The sequence below is a fragment of the Triturus cristatus genome, chromosome 4_1 (assembly GCF_964204655.1).
Source record: "Triturus cristatus chromosome 4_1, aTriCri1.1, whole genome shotgun sequence".
In the NCBI taxonomy this organism is placed as follows: domain Eukaryota; kingdom Metazoa; phylum Chordata; class Amphibia; order Caudata; family Salamandridae; genus Triturus; species Triturus cristatus.
In genome coordinates, this window is record NC_140585.1 from 597,891,565 (window position 1) to 597,910,437 (window position 18,873).

The window sequence follows — 18,873 nt, forward strand, 5'->3', positions numbered from 1 at the left end:
GATACACAGGATTGGCGCAAAGCTTGCATTAGAATATCTCCGAGAAGTAGGGACAAACAATTTGGGTTAGAGCAAATCTATTATAGAGCAAAATAAATTAACACTGTTCACAACATTCAGTAGGACATTATACTGTTGCATCTTAGCTAACAGCTATTTTCTGTGAAGGATTTTAGGTTACCCAATTTAGCAAATTAAAACCGTAAGTAATCACAAAACACATCATATATATTTGGGCAGTATAATTTTATTTGAAATATTCAGCAAAATATCTAAAATTTGTCTTTTTATTACATGCTTATTAATGCTTGTTAGGTTTCATGCTCTGTGTTGGTCTGCCTGTGAAAGATGGCGATGGACATCTAGCCCCTCGTTCAGTCTTGACTGAGGCACATGTTCAAAATCCAAAAATATGTAGCAGGACAATAGCAATGACAGTCCTTTTCCTGAGGCTGCCACTAGTGTAGTAATTTCTGAAAGCTAATTTCGAGACCGGCTTGTAAAGTGACGTTTTTCATAATTTCGATTTCATAAACAAGTAATCATTTGTCAAGATTTCACTATTCTCATTAAAAACATAATTTGCAGTATGTATTTCACTTGTGTTGTGATCACCATGTAGTTACCCTCATCATAATCTTGAATCGACACACATACAGCAGACCTTTCAACTTTGCTGACACTAAGCGTAGACAATTTAAAAATGGCCACTGTTTTTCATTTCACCATACAGTCCCTGCTCCTGACCAAACCCTTAGAAGGCAATACATTACATGAAAACAGTTTTGTTCATTGTTAAAGGTTACTGCATGATCCCTCTCTTCAGCTCGTTGAGGTTCAAAGGTTTATTCTTTCTCCTTGTACAAGTTGTGCTCTCACTTGCCAAACATCCTAAAAATAATTAAAATAATATAGTTATCAAAAAGCAAACTGGGCTCTCATCGCCAAATACTAACAGTGACAAGGAGTAATTTTGAACTAAGCAAAGTTGACCGTTTGGCTTTTGAATAAAACACACACAAAGTTAGAACACACTTAAATGCACCCATGTTAACACACGTAATATGAAATTTGAAGATGAAATAACCTACATCCTTCATAAAACATATAGGTACATATAGCAGGTGACTCAAACACCCAAACCAGGACACAGACTAAGGTATCTGAAGTTCCAAAACCTCGTAAAAAAAAAAAAAATCATAAAAACGATAGAGAAGCTGCAGGTAAACCAACTAAAATCACACTAAAAATATCATAAACACTTTCATTGGAATGAATGTCACGAATTGAAAAAAAATGCGATTTCTTGCGAAGGTGACCAAAAATATCAGGCGCTTTTAATCATAATGATCAGACTGAACCATGTAGAGTTGAAAGGATAATGTGGAGAACTTGGCTCCTTAGTGCCATTTTATTTGCAGTATACACCGAGATACTTGCAGAGTCTTACGATGCAGAGACCTTGAAGGGACAAATATGAATTAGATTTTTTATTTTTTTTATTTTTTAATAAGAATGACTAATGGCCTGGATATTCTATGCGCTGAGATGGTCACGAGGCCCGTAGGGAAAATGCGGTCTTCACTAACTTACCATGAGCACGCTGCAGCTTGCCTGCTGCTTTTGCACACGTTACTACAAGTCTTTATTTTTGCAATAATTTCAACAACTGCTTTCACATTATAACTTATTGCTGTGTTCACTCTCTGCATGTTCCTGTGATTTTGACTGAACATTATGTGCAAGGTCGAACAAAAATGCCCCTTGTTTTTTTGTTCTGGCAGGCCTTAGCCCTTAGGCAAAACATATCGATGCAGCCGTTTGGACAAACGCACTCTTGTCTTATTAGAATACATGAATAGGTAGCACACACTTGGAGAGGGACCTTTCCAGGTAGAAGAGCGAGACAGCACCTATAATGTAGATCTACTCTCTATAGGCTAAGGTATGGGGTCTTCTGACAAAGTCCAGAGAGCTTTTATTATATAATAATAATACTTCTTAGTATGGGGAGGGAGGTTAGGCACTATAGTCTTTTCTCCATTGTCTTTTTATGATGGCATCTCCTTTCATGATATATGGACTAGCTGCTATGCTGACTGTATTTGTACTGTGCATTTTCCTGCTTGTTGTGGCACGTATACTGCATGTTAGAGGACGTTAGTTAAAATAAATATTTTAAACTATTCCATGTCTCTGTCAGATCTTATTGTGGACAAGTACATGAGTGAGAGTGAAAGGGTGTGTCTTGTTACCGCAATTCCTGAGAGATCTGGGAGTGTTGTGTTCTGGGGTGTCTAATCATTTGTTTCTTTGTGAGTGAGTACGATAGCAAGTGAGACACTATAGCTAGTCCATCCTGGGCTCGTGGTACTAAGGTGGTAGGAAGACCCAGTCCCTATACACCAAGGTTCCATAATCCTGCGCATAGTTCTGTGTTTGTGCAGAATCCATGCAACAAGATAAGACTGATATTTATAATGGTCAAGTACCAATCGAGAGACAGTCTACAGCTACTTAATAAAGAAATATTTAGGGCAGTGTTTCCCAAAACATTTAGAACCCAATTCTTAGAATAACAAATTCGGCGACCCACCTAGCTTTAAGAGACATGAGGCGGGTGATTTTTTAATAGAATTAAAACATTGTGTCGTAGCGCACTGTCATTTACAAACAGCACATCTTCCATTGAGCTATCCACTAAATTTGCACAGACATACAGTTTTATAATAAAACTGTATTGCACACAAATGATAATGGTTGGAAATAGAGTTTGCGTGAATATTTATCTTTGCACATCACCAAGTGAAGTGTCTTGATTTGTTTTGATCCTTCTAAAAGTTTTGTTTCCCTTACACCTCAGAATTACAAAAATAACGTACTTCATTTTCGCTTTCCTAGCTGCTGAATGTGTACAGGTATTAGCCTTTGTTGTGTGTTACAAACAATAACACCCTACAGCCTTTCCTTTCACTCTTCCTGTACCACAGCAAGATTGTCATATAATTCCCATTACTTTCTCTGACTGCAAAGTGAGATGCGTTTGTAAACACCAATCCCCATGTTAAAAAAAGAATAAGCAGATACTTGTCAGAAGTCATAGCCTAATGTTTGAACTCTGTCTGAAGCATAGCAACTGTGATATGATAGTGACTTACTAAATACAGAATTTAAAGGCTTTTTTATTTATTGCCTTGACATTTACGACCCGCAACACATCAGCTGGCGACCCACCAGAGGGTCGTGTTTCACAGTTTGGGAAACACTAATCTAGGAGCACTGATGACACAAATGAGTCACACAATATCTTTTTGCCTTGAAAGTGTAATCCTATGGCTCAACAAAAAAATAAATTAGATAGAAGTTACTGCTCTATTGCAAATCTGTGATCATTCATTTTAGTGACTATCTAATTGATAACAAAGTCACTAGATATCTTTTATGAAGACTAAAGCTGCAAGAATTGAATACAAGAAATTAAAGGACGGAGAAAAAGTCTTTGTTTAAAATTGGTGATTTATTTTACTTAAGTAATTAATAATTACATGGAAGGCCACACACTGAAACTTGACGCCACCAAAACAGAAATTCTACTATTTGCCAAACACTGACAGCAAATTAGCCGAAACCTGGTTCAACGACATAAATCTGTATGGAAATTAGCCTTTGCTTTAACCCAGTGCCAAGCCACTTGGATTTACCATGGACACTGAACTCGACCTGAAGGAACACCAGCAAAAAAATCAAGTCGGCCTGGTCGCAGCTGTCTCCACTAAAGAAAGTGAAACCATTTCTCCAAAAATGAAAGTTGAAGAACTGCTGTTCCAGTGCTTATCTGGATGATGGCAATGCCTTGCTTCACTGCATCCCACATTCCACACAAGCATCTCTTGAGGGCCCCTACATTCCACAGCATGCCTCGTCCAGGTCCTGAAATGATATGACCACATCAGCCACACCCTTAAGGTGCTCTAATGTCTGCCTTTCCAGTCGCACCATCTATCTTCAAATCTAGCTGCATTCATTTACAAAGCTATCATAACTGACAACACCATCTATCTGATTGACAAGATCATCACCTCTGATGGCTCTGGGCACACCCAGCAGAATTCCATAAGACTAAAAATGAAGGAGTGAAAAAACAAACAACAACAATGCAATAGGCCTTCACGATTTAGGGATAGAGGATCTAGACCAAAGGAACTGCACTCATCTGAATTATTATAACCCTCCTCCAATTTAGGAAAGTGCTGAACATACACCTCTTTAAAGAAAACTACATCACAATGAAATAATTCACTTCCACTCCTAGATCCCTGCTTAAACTCAAATCACCGTTAGACTGCACCTTGCCCGCTGACACTGTAGAGCTCTTCACTGCCTTTTGATTTGAATTTTGCGGTGTAAACTACACATAACATATGTTTTAGCTAAAGACTAGGTACAGTGACAAACATTAATGAAGACAAGTGTTGAATAGTGTCCTTAATAAAAGTGACCAATTGGAAATAGATAATAAAATAATCCCCTGAGACGAGGCCTTCAAATATTAAGTAACATACTTTCCGCTTCAAAGTACATCAGTAATATTTTTGGACTTCTGGTAAAGGAAACTAGAAATGTTGAAGAAAACATACAAAAGTAGCTAATTAATAATCGTTACCCAACACCATTTCTTTTTTGAATGCCTCATTACAAAGGAAATGCGCAAAAGAGACATTGGCAAACAAGACACTGGATAAACCTTTGTTTTCATTCAGACGTAATAAGACTATTCGGAATTCCCTAGTAAAGACCTACAAACAGACGAATAATATCCAAAAGAGCCTAACAGGAGAGACAGTTAAGGGAAACTACAAATGCGGGACGTGTTCGATTTGCCCTCAGTGTATTGAAACAAAAAATATAATGCATAATAACAAACAGATATGGGCCAAATCTCTAAACAATTGCCGCAGCAAAAATGTTATCTATCTCCTCATATGTCCCTGCGGCCTAGGGTACGTAGGGGAGACAGGCAGAGAACTTCGCACCCGTCTGGTAGAAAATAAATCAGCAATTAGGAATAAGAAACCAAATGCCCCGCTAACCGAACATTTTGAACAAATGAAACACGAATGCAATGAATTCAAATGGTATGTATTAGAAAAGATCTGAATAGATAGACGAGGTGGAAACTTAGATACCAGAAGAAAACAACGAGAACAGTGGTTTATGTGCTACCTTAACACAGTAGATAGGGGCCTGAACTCAAGAGAAGACTGGATGAGTATCATTACTAGATAATGGTGGGATACCCACCTAATCTCCTCTGGGCAGATATTGAAAAACTGAATACGTTCCCTAATAAACATCTCCCTCTACATAGTAGTAACGAATGGGTTGATAATAGAGTGATATCATTCAATTTAGCAATGTAACAAAAAAAAGTGGCCATATCACGAATCAAGTTATAAATAATACGTGAGAACAACGTAAATACCTATATAAATGATCCTTTAATACAACTAGGTGCAGGTGAACTACAAACAACAGAGGGTAGAATTATGTTTTCATAAAATGTGAAGGACTTAAGAAATATAGTTAAATTTGGACACCAAAAAGGAGATAATAACACGTACGAGTTTTTTGATAAGAAAATCTAGGGATTGTACCAGGATTAGCAAGACGAGAGGAATATCGACCTTTCATTGGCCGAAATGAAATATATAAATATGAGTAGGAGTATCATATAACACGGTGAATGGTAGAATTATGTGTGAGAAACACGTGAGGATCCCGAACAATAAAGTTACACAGGTGGCAAAAAATAACAAACAAACGATCAACCAATAGCACTGCATTTTACATAAGGGAGTCTAGGAGGAGGACTAGATGTCAGGAATAACGACTCGCCATTGGCCGAAGTAGGTCACATGACATAAGGTTAGGAAATAAAGAAAGGCCGTAAGGTAGAACAGTGTAAGCAGAACTAAGACGTTTCCCAGCATCCATGCAACTATCGGCGCATTTAAAGGTAAGACCAAGGGCTGAAAAAATACCGGGCCGGACTATACTCCGTACCGTAGTGAGACTGGGTAAACGGACACTGAATAGGGGTAGTAAATTTTTTCAACCCCTTTATTCTAGGTTATAGGGGACCAATAATACGAAGGACGATTTATCCATAAACGGTCTCGTCTCACCTATAAGCCTTCCGCTGTTGCAGTCGATGAAAATGTATCCATATATTACGGACAATGCGGTAGAACATCAGTGTAGTAAAAGAAAGGTAGGAATGCATTGATTTTTTCTTGGATGCAACACATAGTGGCTGTTAACGGTACAAACCACTACTGAATCAAAGACACATTATAAAAGTGTTCATGGCAGCAAAGGGAGGGGGGTATAGAAACACATAGGAGGTAACACAAAATTAGAAAAGCTTCTCTTTAATTCCTATTCGCAGGACACGGGGTGGAAGGCATACGAAGGACTTTACACAGGCTCGATCCCCGATACCATTTGATTCATAGAGATGGACAGAGATTTTATCACAAGACTGATGTGGGCATAGAAACGACATCAACAACGTAAGTAGAATATTATCTCTTTGGTCAAGAACCCCTACAACTGGCAATGTAGGCAGAAATATAGGCAATCCCCATAGATCAGCTATTAACAAAATAGGACCTAAGACGCCTGTGTTTCACGTAAATAAGGATGAATAGAACACGGATGAAAGGGCTAAGTGTTCCAGCATATGAGATTACTCAGGGCATTACAATGTCAATTTTAAAAGAGTTAACAAGGCGGTAAAAGAAAGAGTAGTTACATGTGGATAATGAGGCCCTACAACGCAAAAATGCTTCTATCATAGAAAATTATATCCGTTGAGACTAAGAGGGTTGAGAAAACGTGCCAACCAGGGACCCATTCATTATGATTCTAGTCAAAACGGAAGGACAATAGAACATAACTAAGTAACTCCCTAAAAAACAGCTTAAAGGGTTAAGGGTTTTTTATAAAAAAATTATAATAATATTTCTTTCTGTTAATAGGAAAGAAGCACAGAATACCGAGAGAAAACAACTATCTATGGTCTTGAGGAAGATAGTGGCATTAAAAATAGCCTATCGAAATGCGTCGACGCTTATGAGAAACACACAATCCAAAGAAACGGATACATGCTTATAGGGATAAAGAACCCAAAACATCCCACAAGCAGTCAAAGCCCAGTACTGTTTTTGGATGTGTGAATTTATGACAAAGTGTACTGTCTGTTGTATGTGTGTTTTCTCAGTTATGCTGGTTCATAACGGGGTGTTTGTAATGTATTAATTGGTTCTTTCAGATTACTTATAGTATCAAATGACTTTTGAGTTTTTTCCTTGTTCTTGTTCAAACCATATATATTGCTGGAATTATATCCTCTGCTTTGATCAATGTTAAGTAGGGACTAGAATAGATTGTGTTTTTAATGGTGATGCATTACATGTTTTATAAACAATAAATGGTAATCAAAAACATTTTTTTTTTAAACGTGAGTGTGTGAATACTATGTTCTTGAAGTACATTGGTGTGTATATATAGTCAAGGGACTGCTAGTAGACACTTAATAAAAGTGACCAATTGGAAATATATAATAAAATAATCCCCTGAGACGAGGCCTTCAAATATTAAGTAACATACTTTCCGCTTCAAAGTACATCAGTAATATTTTTGGACTTCTGGTAAAGGAAACTAGAAATGTTGAAGAAAACATACAAAAGTAGCTAATTAATAATCGTTACCCAACACCATTTCTTTTTTGAATGCCTCATTACAAAGGAAATGCGCAAAAGAGACATTGGCAATCAATAACAGAACCCTTGGATGAAAAAAATCTCAGATACATCCTAATGTCTGGCATTCAGCACTTATGAATATGCCTAAATGTGACATTGTTGTCACTGACTTATTCACCTAATGTCACCTAAACCTTTGGTTTTTTCAGTGAAGTTCTAAGGTTTTTTTTGTTGTAATAAAAACAGATATTTTTATCTCATTTAACTATAACGTTACTTTAACCTTTGGTTTGTTCAGTGAATTTCTAGTAAAAAAACCCCCAAAAAACGTAAAGTAATATTTTATTACTATACGTAAAGCCAATGCCTAAGGGCTGACCGCAGGAGCAGCAAACCCCATGCTGCGCATGGACTTTGGCCGTGCACAGCAGGAGTTGGAAATAAGGCCTGGACTGTAGCCACCCTACTCGGAGTCAACCAACTTCTCCACCGCAGCCCTCCACACCCCTCGCAGGCAGCTAACCCAACACTGTGCACAGCGTTTCATCACGTGTGGCTGGCCGCAGGGCCAAGCTTATAGCCAGGCCCTGTGTCTCACTGCACGCAAGCAGCTACCCAGAGGCAGTCAACCCCATGCCGTGCACAGTCTTTGGTCTTGCAGCCAGGCCCAGTTTCCAACTCGCTACAGGTAGCCAACCCCATGCTGCACACAGCTTTGGCTGAATACATGGGGGGGTGGCCAAAGGGCTTGGCCTACTGCCAGGCCCTGTGGCTAAACTCCCAGCAGGCTGCAAAACTCCCAGCAGGCTGCAAAACCCACACAATGCACAACCTTTGGAGTGAGCAGCATAAAGTTGGCCTTTGGGACCCGGGGAACCCATCCCCTTGGGTTCAAACATACAAATTAAGGGAAGGCCCCCGGGGCTACTTCCAGTAAAAAGAGGTGGGCCCCCCATTCTGAAAAGGCCCCGGGGACTCCATCAATGGTGTCAAATTCTAAGGGGAGGGGGGCATGCAGCCCCTCTACCTGATCCTTAATAGGTGCTGTGGACACCAACCACTCGAGGCCAAACCCAATAAAAAAACAGGATGGGGCCAAGTGGAATATGCCACCTTACTACGCATTCATTTTCCCTTCTTACAATTACAAGGCGGTGGTTACAACTACGCGTTGTAACAACGCATACCATTACTCCGCAAGTCGTAACAACGACTTGCTCTAGGGGGGGAAGCTGGATGTTGTAATAGTATAATTTACTATTCCAATTCCAGTATGTGCAACAGCTTCTGACCCCTCCGCAAGTCATTGTTCTGGAGTAATGGTATGCGTTGTTACAACGCGGTCGTTGTAACGACCGCGTTGAAATTGCCTGCGGGGAAAAGGATTTGTGGTAAACAATGTTTACTGGCCACGTGCCCCCTCCCACCCCCTTTTTTGGACATTTCGGCCCAGGGAGTGGGGTCCCCGGGGCCTATAATGACTTGTAAGTTAGTTTCTTATTTTAACTTCATGACAGAGGACTAAGTCCCCGAGTCCTGTAATGGCTGCCAGCAACATTTTTGTGATGTTGATGGAAGCCAATTGGAGCACTTGATCCCGTGAAAGCAAGATAGCCCAAGAGAAAAAAAGCTCCCTGGGCCAGTCAGTGTGCTCAAATTTTAAATTAGTGCTCCTGCAGGACTTTCTCAAGCCTCTTGTGGATCTAACCCTTCTAGATATACAGTTATTTTTAAACCTTAATTTCTCAAAAGCTAATGAACGGATTTACACCAACTCAGAAAAAGCACAATTTGTGGACCAAGATGTAGCTTTCTAACAAATTTGGTGTAATTCCGTTCATGAGTTTTTTAAGTAATGATTCTTACAGCCGTATATGGAAAACGCATGGGGATTTTCTGTTTTGGGACCCATCATTTTTCTAAGCCCCCCGCTTGACGGATCACCCCGAAATTATCCATGCAAACACTTGTCAAAAAGTAGCACCTTTCTGGAAAGTTTCTTGGACATTCATCAAACAGGGCCAAAGTTATCAGCAATAGAAAAAACACATTTTATATGGAAACGTTGACCTAATTATAACTAACCTGTGGCAACTGCCACTGGGTTATCTATCTTGCTTCAAACATTTTATCACAACCTCAGAAGTTATTTTTTTTTCAAGGTCTGCATATCGAATACAATTAAAAGAAACCACACAATATTGAAAAAGCAGCGTAAAACAATTAAAGGAGATAACAATTTGAAGATCTTGGGGGGGGTAATAAGATATGGCAGTGCTTTGTTTGCCACTTTTACATTACTTTGAAGTTGCATCAACCACAAGTACCTTCTTCAAACCTTTTGCAAAGTTTATCAAATGAATAGTTCACGATTCCGTAATTAGATGGAACAAACTCATTACTTTAGTGACAAATCATCCCGTGACCCAGTGAGAGTCCACAGCAGCAAAACCCCACTTTTCAATAAGAGAATTAATCATCTCAATTTATGAAGGGAGAGCAATATTAAAGAAGGTTGTGCTTTACTTATTAGAGCGGTTTTCGTTGCAAATCCATATAACGATGACTTGGAGCAGTATTTCTTATCTGAATCAAAACAGCCTTTAGATATCACTTTATTTCCCTCCAATTTCATTCGAAAAACTGAGTCCCATGGAAATATATCTGTATAAAATAGATTTAAAAACCTCCATGAATAATTGAGATTCCTCGGAAATCTAGAGGAATCAATCTTAATCCATATTTAGCTCAGATTTTACATATTCTCCTAAAGAATTATCGAAAGTGATAACTAATTGAAAACTCCAACGAACCATTATTCCCACTGCTTCAGAAATACTACACACTAACCACAACATGCATTTAACTTTTTTGAATAAAATACGGAAAGCATACATTATTAACATCTTTTGAAAATGGGTACACTATTTACTTACACTTACCTTAAGGGATAACACTATTCCCGGTCCAATTCTTTTTACTGCAATTTCTGCAACTTCCTTTTCAATGTTTTCTTGACTCGTACCCTTCACATCTATGTACTCACAATTGGAGCTTGCATAATGACAAGAAACTGCCTGCAAAAACATGTTTTTAGATTCATTTAATTATTAATTAATTAAAGTTTTTCCAAGGTAATAAATTGCGTTATTGCACATAGAACTGTAAAGTAAGAACCATGCCACATTAAACAAATGTACAAAATCAAAGGGAGAGCTAGGGAATAAGTACAGGGGTACGTCCCTTCCCCAAATCAGTACAAGACTTAAACAATGTGGACAGACCCACTATGTGTATGCAATTAAATCACTGTGAGTAGTAAGAACATGGACCCATTAGGTGTTATTAAAAGACCCCTCACACACCAACCTGGTTGGTGTCATGCTTCATCATTGGGGTCCCAACCGGGCGTCCGAGTGCCTCCAGGTTGTGCTACGACGATTACCATGGTTCCGAACACTGTTCGGTCGGACTCCCATTGACTTCAATGGGAGTCTATGTTCAGACCGAATACACAGGCTCCCATTGAAGAAAGGGGTGGTTGGGGAAAATTGTGCACCCTGTGGTGAACACCCCAAGGTGTCTGCCACACTGTGCATGGTTGGAAAGGGGGGACTCATGGGAACCCCAACGGGCCCGATTCGGAGGCCCCTGGCTGAAGGGGGGGGTCTGCTAAGGGCCCCCAAAGTCAGATTCCGACAACTGATCTGTGTCAGAACAACCGATTCGGAAAGGCTTTCCGAATCTGACATCCTAATCGCTTGGTCAGAAACGTGGTCTGCACACCTGTACGAGTCGGCTCAGAACGACTCAGTTACTTGGAATGCCGTTCGGAACAGAGTCAGAAAGTCAGAAAGGTTTCCGAACATCATAAATCGGTCATTCGGAAAGGTTTCTGATTCGGACAACCCGAATGCCGTTCGGAGCCTTTCCGAACGACATCATAATTGACTCCATTTTTAGGGCATATATGAGATGGTGTAGAAATAGCTTTCACTGAAATGGCATGCTTACGGAAAGTATTCTGAACTTGAATGGCTTTTGTGAATTCTTTACAGGCTAAAATGTGCCACCTGATTCCCATAGCACATAAATGCTCACAGGGCAACTTATGCTCTGTGGTTGCCAACTTCCAGATCTACTGCATTACACAATACGCCCAGAGTGTCCCGGGCCATGCCTTTATCGCCTGTTCTTGACACTTAGGAGGCAATGGCAGTTACAGCTGTGCATGCAAAGTTTGCCCTCTGCAAACAGACAACGCTGCTGTCATTAATGCATGAGCACTGGCTCAGAGATTCCCAGACAAGTGGGCAAATAGGTATAGGGTCCAACAATTCCATAGTATTCTCTTCAATGTGCGGCTCCCTTGGCAGGTCTCAATCAAAGAGGTTTGGATAGTTTCAGAGGAGGACCATAATTTCAGTTCCATCTACCTTCTAGCTTGCTATATTTCTACCAAGATAGCGAAAAACTGTTAAAGAGAAAATCGGGCAGAGACCTCCCTTACTAAGGCAACATGCTCTGTAGATAGGAGACTGAGTCTCAACTGAAATTGACAAAAGATAACAGTATCTTCCATAAAGCAAAAGGTTGAATGTAGCTATAACGTTACCTCAAACAATGTTCCTTTTGCAGTCAGTCTAGGAGCCTTTGAGAGAACCCCTGCACATCAAGAATATTTTAAAGAACCTTGGTTCGTCAATAGATGATTCAGAGCACAGCCCTTATACTCTTCTATCCCACAGAGCAGGAGATGGAAGAGGGACATTGCTCCCTGTGGGGTCACAAACAGGCAATGGACACACGGGGTCCAAAGGTCGATATGTTTCAAATAGATTCCCTTAAAATAAAATATTCCTTGCCATTTAAGGATTCAGAGATTGGAATATGGTGATTACAAACCTTGCATTGAAAATTTACTTGAAGAAAGTTAGGGGCATAATCGTATATCTTGAAAATCCCACATTTAAAACTGTCCTGCTCAGACGATGTAAATTGTGTAGTAAATGAATATATTGATTACAACTAATATTGATTCCCATGACTTGGACTAGATAAAGAAACAGAGATATGGGTTGATCCTACTACTAAACCAGGAGATCTCAGGTGTAGCCAGGAGGTGGACATACCACCAGATGAAAAGTTTACTGTTATGTTTATCTAGATGAACTTCACTTTCTCTTGGAATGGATTCCACCCCATGCATGCAAGACTGTACCAGAAGAAGATCAAGTAAGGTTCTGTACAAAGTCGAGAGTCGCAAGAAAGCTGAATGGAATCTTCATTTAGGGGACGGGAGGAGGAATTCAAAGGACAGAAAGGAGGGCATTCACTGAACATGGGTGGCTTGCTATTACACACTCAAACATAGAGAAAATACTCAGACCTCAGGATAATCCATAGACCCAACAGATCTGAGGTAGTGGGGTTTTGTCTACCAGGAAATGCCAATAGTACCCAAATATCATTATCATATGATAGACTTTAAGCTGTTGAACTGGCCACTTCCAAACTGAGACCACAGGCATTAGGTATGCTTCGCGAAAATTTGAGGGGATAATCACAGCCATTGACAAAGTTCAAACTTTTACTAGGAAGGTTTCTCCATCAAGGGTTTTCTTCAGAGTTAGGTGACATATTCTAAGACAGTTAATGCTTCTATAATCAGTTGTGGCAGGGCCGTCAACAGCTTTCTTCCCAAACAAAGATCCAAGGGATTCTGCAGAAATCTGAATGCTAATCAGGGTGAGCATACAAAAGGAAGACCAGACACATATACATATCAAAATAATGTCACAGAGTTGCACTCTTCCATTGTATTTAGTCCTTTAGTAATGCTGTCACATCTGAGAATCCAATGACATTATGCCCAATTTACAATGGCCTGAGTGTCGCCTCCACGTATAGGTTTCCTAATCAACTCAATGATTTCATATCATTTGCAGAATGATCGAAGTCCCAAAAATGAGAAACTAGTGGAGCATAAAACTGTTCTATGTCCTGAAGTCGACTTTTGGGGGTCGAAACGCCATCAACACTTTTTGGCATTTGAGAAGGGATTAAAACCCACAATCTTCCTTTTTCATCTATGGACTATTCTATGAAGTTGTGGTCCTTTTGCCATTTTCTGTTAATTTGAAATACACTATGTACAGTCTAAAGTATTTGTTAGTGTAATATGGTGAGCAGCAAGAATGGATGTACTGTAATGTTTATGCTGTGTTTTTGTTATATATAAAACGTGTTTACAATAATAATTCTTTGTAACTGATATTTTGTGTGGGCAAATTGCATTTATTTTTTATTTTTATATACTGAATTTTTGTATTGATTGTCCTGGAACCGTTGATGTTCACACATGGAACATGTACGTAATATGGATTTCAGTATTTGCTTAAACTGGACGGTTGAGTTTAAGGGTTATTGCTGCATCTTGTCTGGGGAAAATGTCATGCTTCTTGAGATTTGCACACAAGAAAAGGGGGAAATCGTGCAGTACTACCAATTTATCTCCCACTGCGAGATGTGGAACTCTGAAGCATACACCCACAGGTTCTGTATTTACCTGGTGCGCTGTCACTGCATCAAATAACAGGGATTATTTTTGTAACAACTTAATTTAAAACAAGCATTGGCATAGCCAATAGGTCTCGCTTTTGGGACCTTATAAGTATTTAGTTATGCAGCAGAATATCCTTGGTGCAACAACATCAACTGTTGCATGGCTAAACACTTATAAGGTTCTAAAAGCGAGACCTATTGGCTATGCCAATGCTTTTCCAATGCATTTCCAGTAGCTGGGGCCCTGACTCTTTCCTAAACCTGCACCATGACACACATGCTCAAACTTCCTTTCGGCGTTCTACGTCCCCTGGTTTCCTATGAGAAGCGGAAATGGGAGGCGAGTGGGAAGTCCGCTGAAAGTTTACTTCCCAGACCATTAACAATAAAAGATCCTGTTGGCCTCATTGAAATAGTCACGTGCTGGTGGCGGTAACAAAGCCACCTGTCCGTAAATACTGAAAGCACCTGGTTTTAAACCCAACCCATATTTAACCTCCCAGACACCTACAGCCAGTAAACGTACAATATTTACAGCAGATGCGCAACTAGAGCCAAATTTTGGGGGGGGGGGGGCTAAGCAAAAATTTCGGGGGGGGCTGAATCTTTAAACAGTAGGCAGAGTGGCGCTGATTTCGGGGGTGGAGGTGACTGAATCTAGGCAGAGTGGAGCTGCAGGGGCTCTTAGAAGGGGTGAAACAGCAGCGAGGCCTCATTAACACGCAAATGGTCTTTTTAAAGACCTGTGAAGTGCTCGGACGCGGCTCTGTGTCTGCCCGGGAAGTTGTCTCATCCCGGGCTGCCACACACGACGGGGGGGGGGCTGAAGCCCTTTGAGTTCAATGGGTGTTGCGCGCCTGATTTACAGCAGCCTATTTATTTTCCATGATCTCGATAAAGGGTTTGCTACAGAACGGTAAAATTGTTTGTTTGTTTTCACTCTTGGGTTTCACCAGGTTGAGCAGTGCACTAAGAAGGGACAAACGAGAAATACAAACGTTTGACCCAAGGGGCCATTAGGAACAGCTGGCTGTTGAAAATTAACTGCGCTCTGCAAAAAAAAAAAAAAAAAACAGGAAACTTGTAATTTTCACAGCCCCGAGAGCAGGATAGAGCTAGCCGCTCGCTGATCTTGGGGTAAAAACCAACGGAGCTGACAAGACCAGGCAGTGCTCAGCACTGCGAGCCGAGCTAGCCGCACACTGCTTTTGGGATGAAAGCGATGACAAGAGCAGGTACCTATAAAACAAAGACATTTATCAAGCAGAGACTGCGCTAACGAAAATGTTACTTACTCGTGCCAGCCTGGCAGACGGAAGGCTCTGAAGCAGGGAAGGGGCGGGGATCCTCCAGCTCACCCCCATCGTGCCGCGTGCAATGTCTGGCAACCTAACTCCCCGGTTAAGTCGGTCCGTGTAAGCAACCGAGAGGAGGGGGAGAGTCGTGGCTGCCTGCAGCCAGCGTTGCTCCGCCGTTACTGCCGGAGCTCAGGTTTCCCGCAGCCTGCCTGCTGAAGGAGCGCTCGCAGGACACGACCTGCAAAAACTTGTTTAGAGCGGCGCTGAGGAGGGGGCGCGTATGACTGGAAGTGCATTTTACTGAGCTTTTTACTCTGTCTTCCTTCCCCCTCCAAGATGCGGATGAAGACCTGGGCAGAGCTGGACAAAGATCAAGGGTTTTTACAAGGCGATAAATCAAGTAACCTGCTGAGTGGTGTTTTGGGCTACACGAGGACTGTGTTTAGGAGGAGATTGCATCCTTCCTCTTTGTTTTCAAACTATGGTGTGTGGCCAAGTTTCGGTAAACGTAGATGTTTAAGATCCGGTGATTCCTACAATGATTGTAGGAGAGTTGAAGCTGGACTACAAAATCGGATTTATAACAATAGAGCTACACAAATAATATTCACCAACATAGGGCTGTGTTAATACGCAGTTTCAGAGACATTACTACACTAACTTCATTTTTAAAACTAATGCCTAACAAAACAAGCATTGGCTGCAAGCGCCTCACGCTGAAAGTTAAAAAAAAAGACAAGCCCGGCGGAGCGTGGCGCGCGCGCGCTTGGGGGCTGGGGAGCGCATTCCAGGCGGGGGAGCGAACCCTTTGAAGTGCTCCCAAAAAGCGGAGTGCATGGCGGCACCAAGCGCGTGGTTGTGCGCGTGCTAGCAATGCAATCCGCTTTTTGGGAGCACTTTGAAATGCCCTTTAACAATAGTCTCGCTTTGCGATCGCTTACGCGATAGCAAGGCGAGACCTAAAAATGTGACCCAAGCGAGGGCAAGTGAAACGTACAAGTAACATTTTGCAGTTCCAACAGAGTACAATCTAAGTCTGTGGTTACCAAACCTTTTAGAACCATGTCCCAGTTTTTAGAACATCAAACTTTTGTGACTCACCTTCCTTTAATAGACATGAAAAGGGGTGATTTTTCAAAGCAGCTAAAGCATCGTGAGGTAGTGAATTGTCATTTACAGACAGCATGTTTTCGATGGAAATGGCCAATAACTTTGCACTTCCACACCTTAGTCCACCACATCCCCATTGATGGTGGTGAGGTATTCCACCACTGTTGTGCCACAGTGAGACGGGCTGCTAAGAGCAGGGAGGACAGCGACCTAGTTGCGGTTGACGAGAGGGTGCACAACATTTTGTCCACGATCAGACCTAGGAGGGCTGTTACTGGTTCCATTGGTAGGTTTCTATTTGTGATAGTCTTCAGTACTTCCAGGACCTACCTGGGCCTGAAACTGACGTTTTGGAGGACAGTCCAACCACGTTTAGACATGTCTCCCTCGCACAGCAGCTCCTCCAGTAAGTTTTTGGATATGGGTGCATAATTTATAAAATCATTGGCCCAATGTTATAGGCATATGGATGATCATGCTTCCTGCCTCTATATCAAAATCCAATGAGATTACATCAGCTCTAGTTCTAAATCATCTGCTCATTTTGTCATGTATGATAGTTGTGTCAACGGGGTAGGTCTGTCTAAAACTTTATACAAGCGGGAAAGCATTCTGGTGGTGTTGCCATCTGAGAATCTACCTTAGACTTTCGTGGTGTCTCTTGCTGTATGTGCTTGCATTGCAGGTTGTCTAGACCAGTGTAAGAGTTGAGGGATGTACTATAGGTCTTTGAGACCCAATAGGAAATCAGTGGCTCATTGGTTTCGTGTTTTAGAACACCCCCTGTTTATTTCATTGCCCCAAGCACATCAGGGCTCCTCCTCTCAATGGGATGTTAATCTGTCCTGGTGGGAATTCCAGATTACCTGTCACCAGTGTCAGGGTGAAGGGCAAGTCATTTGTCGCTCTAGTTCTTTATCCCTTGAGCAGTAGTGTAAGGCCACCTGTGTCGACCACCGAAGTGCTGGGGCAGTCACAACGGGGGTGAGTGGGGGCCACATCCTTGTATGAGGAGGCACCAGGATTTGTCCACATGCAGGGAACACCACACCAGTGCTGGCAATATCTGTGCAACTAGGAAATTAGGGTCAACTTTAGGGACTCCCATGCCTCCCTCGACGGGCCTTCTTATCAAGACGGACTTAGCGTACCTGGGAGGGGCCACCACCCCATATAAAGGCCCACATATTTTGTGTTAAGAATGTTTAGAATGCGAAAAGGGAGACGGAGAAAGAGGCATTGTAATCGAGGCAGGAAGTTCATCTTCACATAACTGATCCTTCTACAAAGATCCTTGAAGAGGGAGTCCAAAAAAAGGGGGTACATTGCTCTGTTATACTGCAGCCGTGCTGGCAGGGACAACCACCCCCAGATATTTAAACCTGTTCGGGGCAAGTTGTAGCCCGTCTCACTGCTTCTACCCCGCTGTCTGCTTGGTCTTTCCCCACCTCCATTCCATGGATTTTTGATAATTCACTATCAACCCCGATGACGAACGGAAGTGTGGAAGTTGTCAGGAGAGCGGGGAGGGATACGGAAGGGTTGGTCATAAAGCAGAGGAAATTGTCAGCAAACAGGGCCATTTTGATCTGTCCATTCTTAGATTCCAAGCGCGTAATCAACGGATTGGCCATTATTCACTAAAACAGGGGTTCCATGTACGGGAAAAGATAAAGGGTGAGAGGGGGCACCCCTGTTATGTGTGGCAGGATCAATTGTATGTACTGTGAAAGGAGAGAGTGGATTCGAATCTTTGCTTAAGGCTTAGCATAGTTCACTAAATAATCTATTTTAGTCAGACTGCCAGAGAGATCTTATCTAGTGTTTTTTAGGAATGTCCAATCCACACAGTTATAAGCTTTCTCTGAGTCCAACGAAAGGAAGACTTGAGGAGTGTCGGTAGCAATGGCCTTATTGACCACGTTAAAGGTTAAACTAATATTGTCCCAGTAGGTCTGTTCTTTATGAAGCCTAACTGGTAGAGTGATACCACGTAGGTGAGTTGCCAAGATTTTGGTAAAGATCTTTACGTCGCTATTGAGGAGTGCAATCTGCTGAAGATATTTATCTTGTTTGTGTATCAATGTAAGAAGAGATTCCATCATTAATTGGAGTTACCTCCCGAGTTGCTATAA

At 41.4% G+C, this 18,873-nt stretch overlaps 1 protein-coding gene across 1 annotated transcript in view; it reads right to left on the reverse strand.

Moving 5' to 3' along the window:
* Positions 1 to 227: 227 nt before the first annotated feature.
* The window catches only part of PHYH (phytanoyl-CoA 2-hydroxylase), a 340,738-nt gene continuing 322,092 nt past the window's right edge, over positions 228 to 18,873 (reverse strand). Inside the window, exons 8-9 of the mRNA XM_085652961.1 lie at positions 10,709 to 10,843; positions 228 to 891 (exon numbers count right to left, since the gene is read on the reverse strand). Coding sequence (XP_085509087.1) covers positions 838 to 891; positions 10,709 to 10,843 — 189 coding nt within the window. The 3' untranslated portion in view covers positions 228 to 837. The remainder of the gene's footprint in view (positions 892 to 10,708; positions 10,844 to 18,873) is intronic.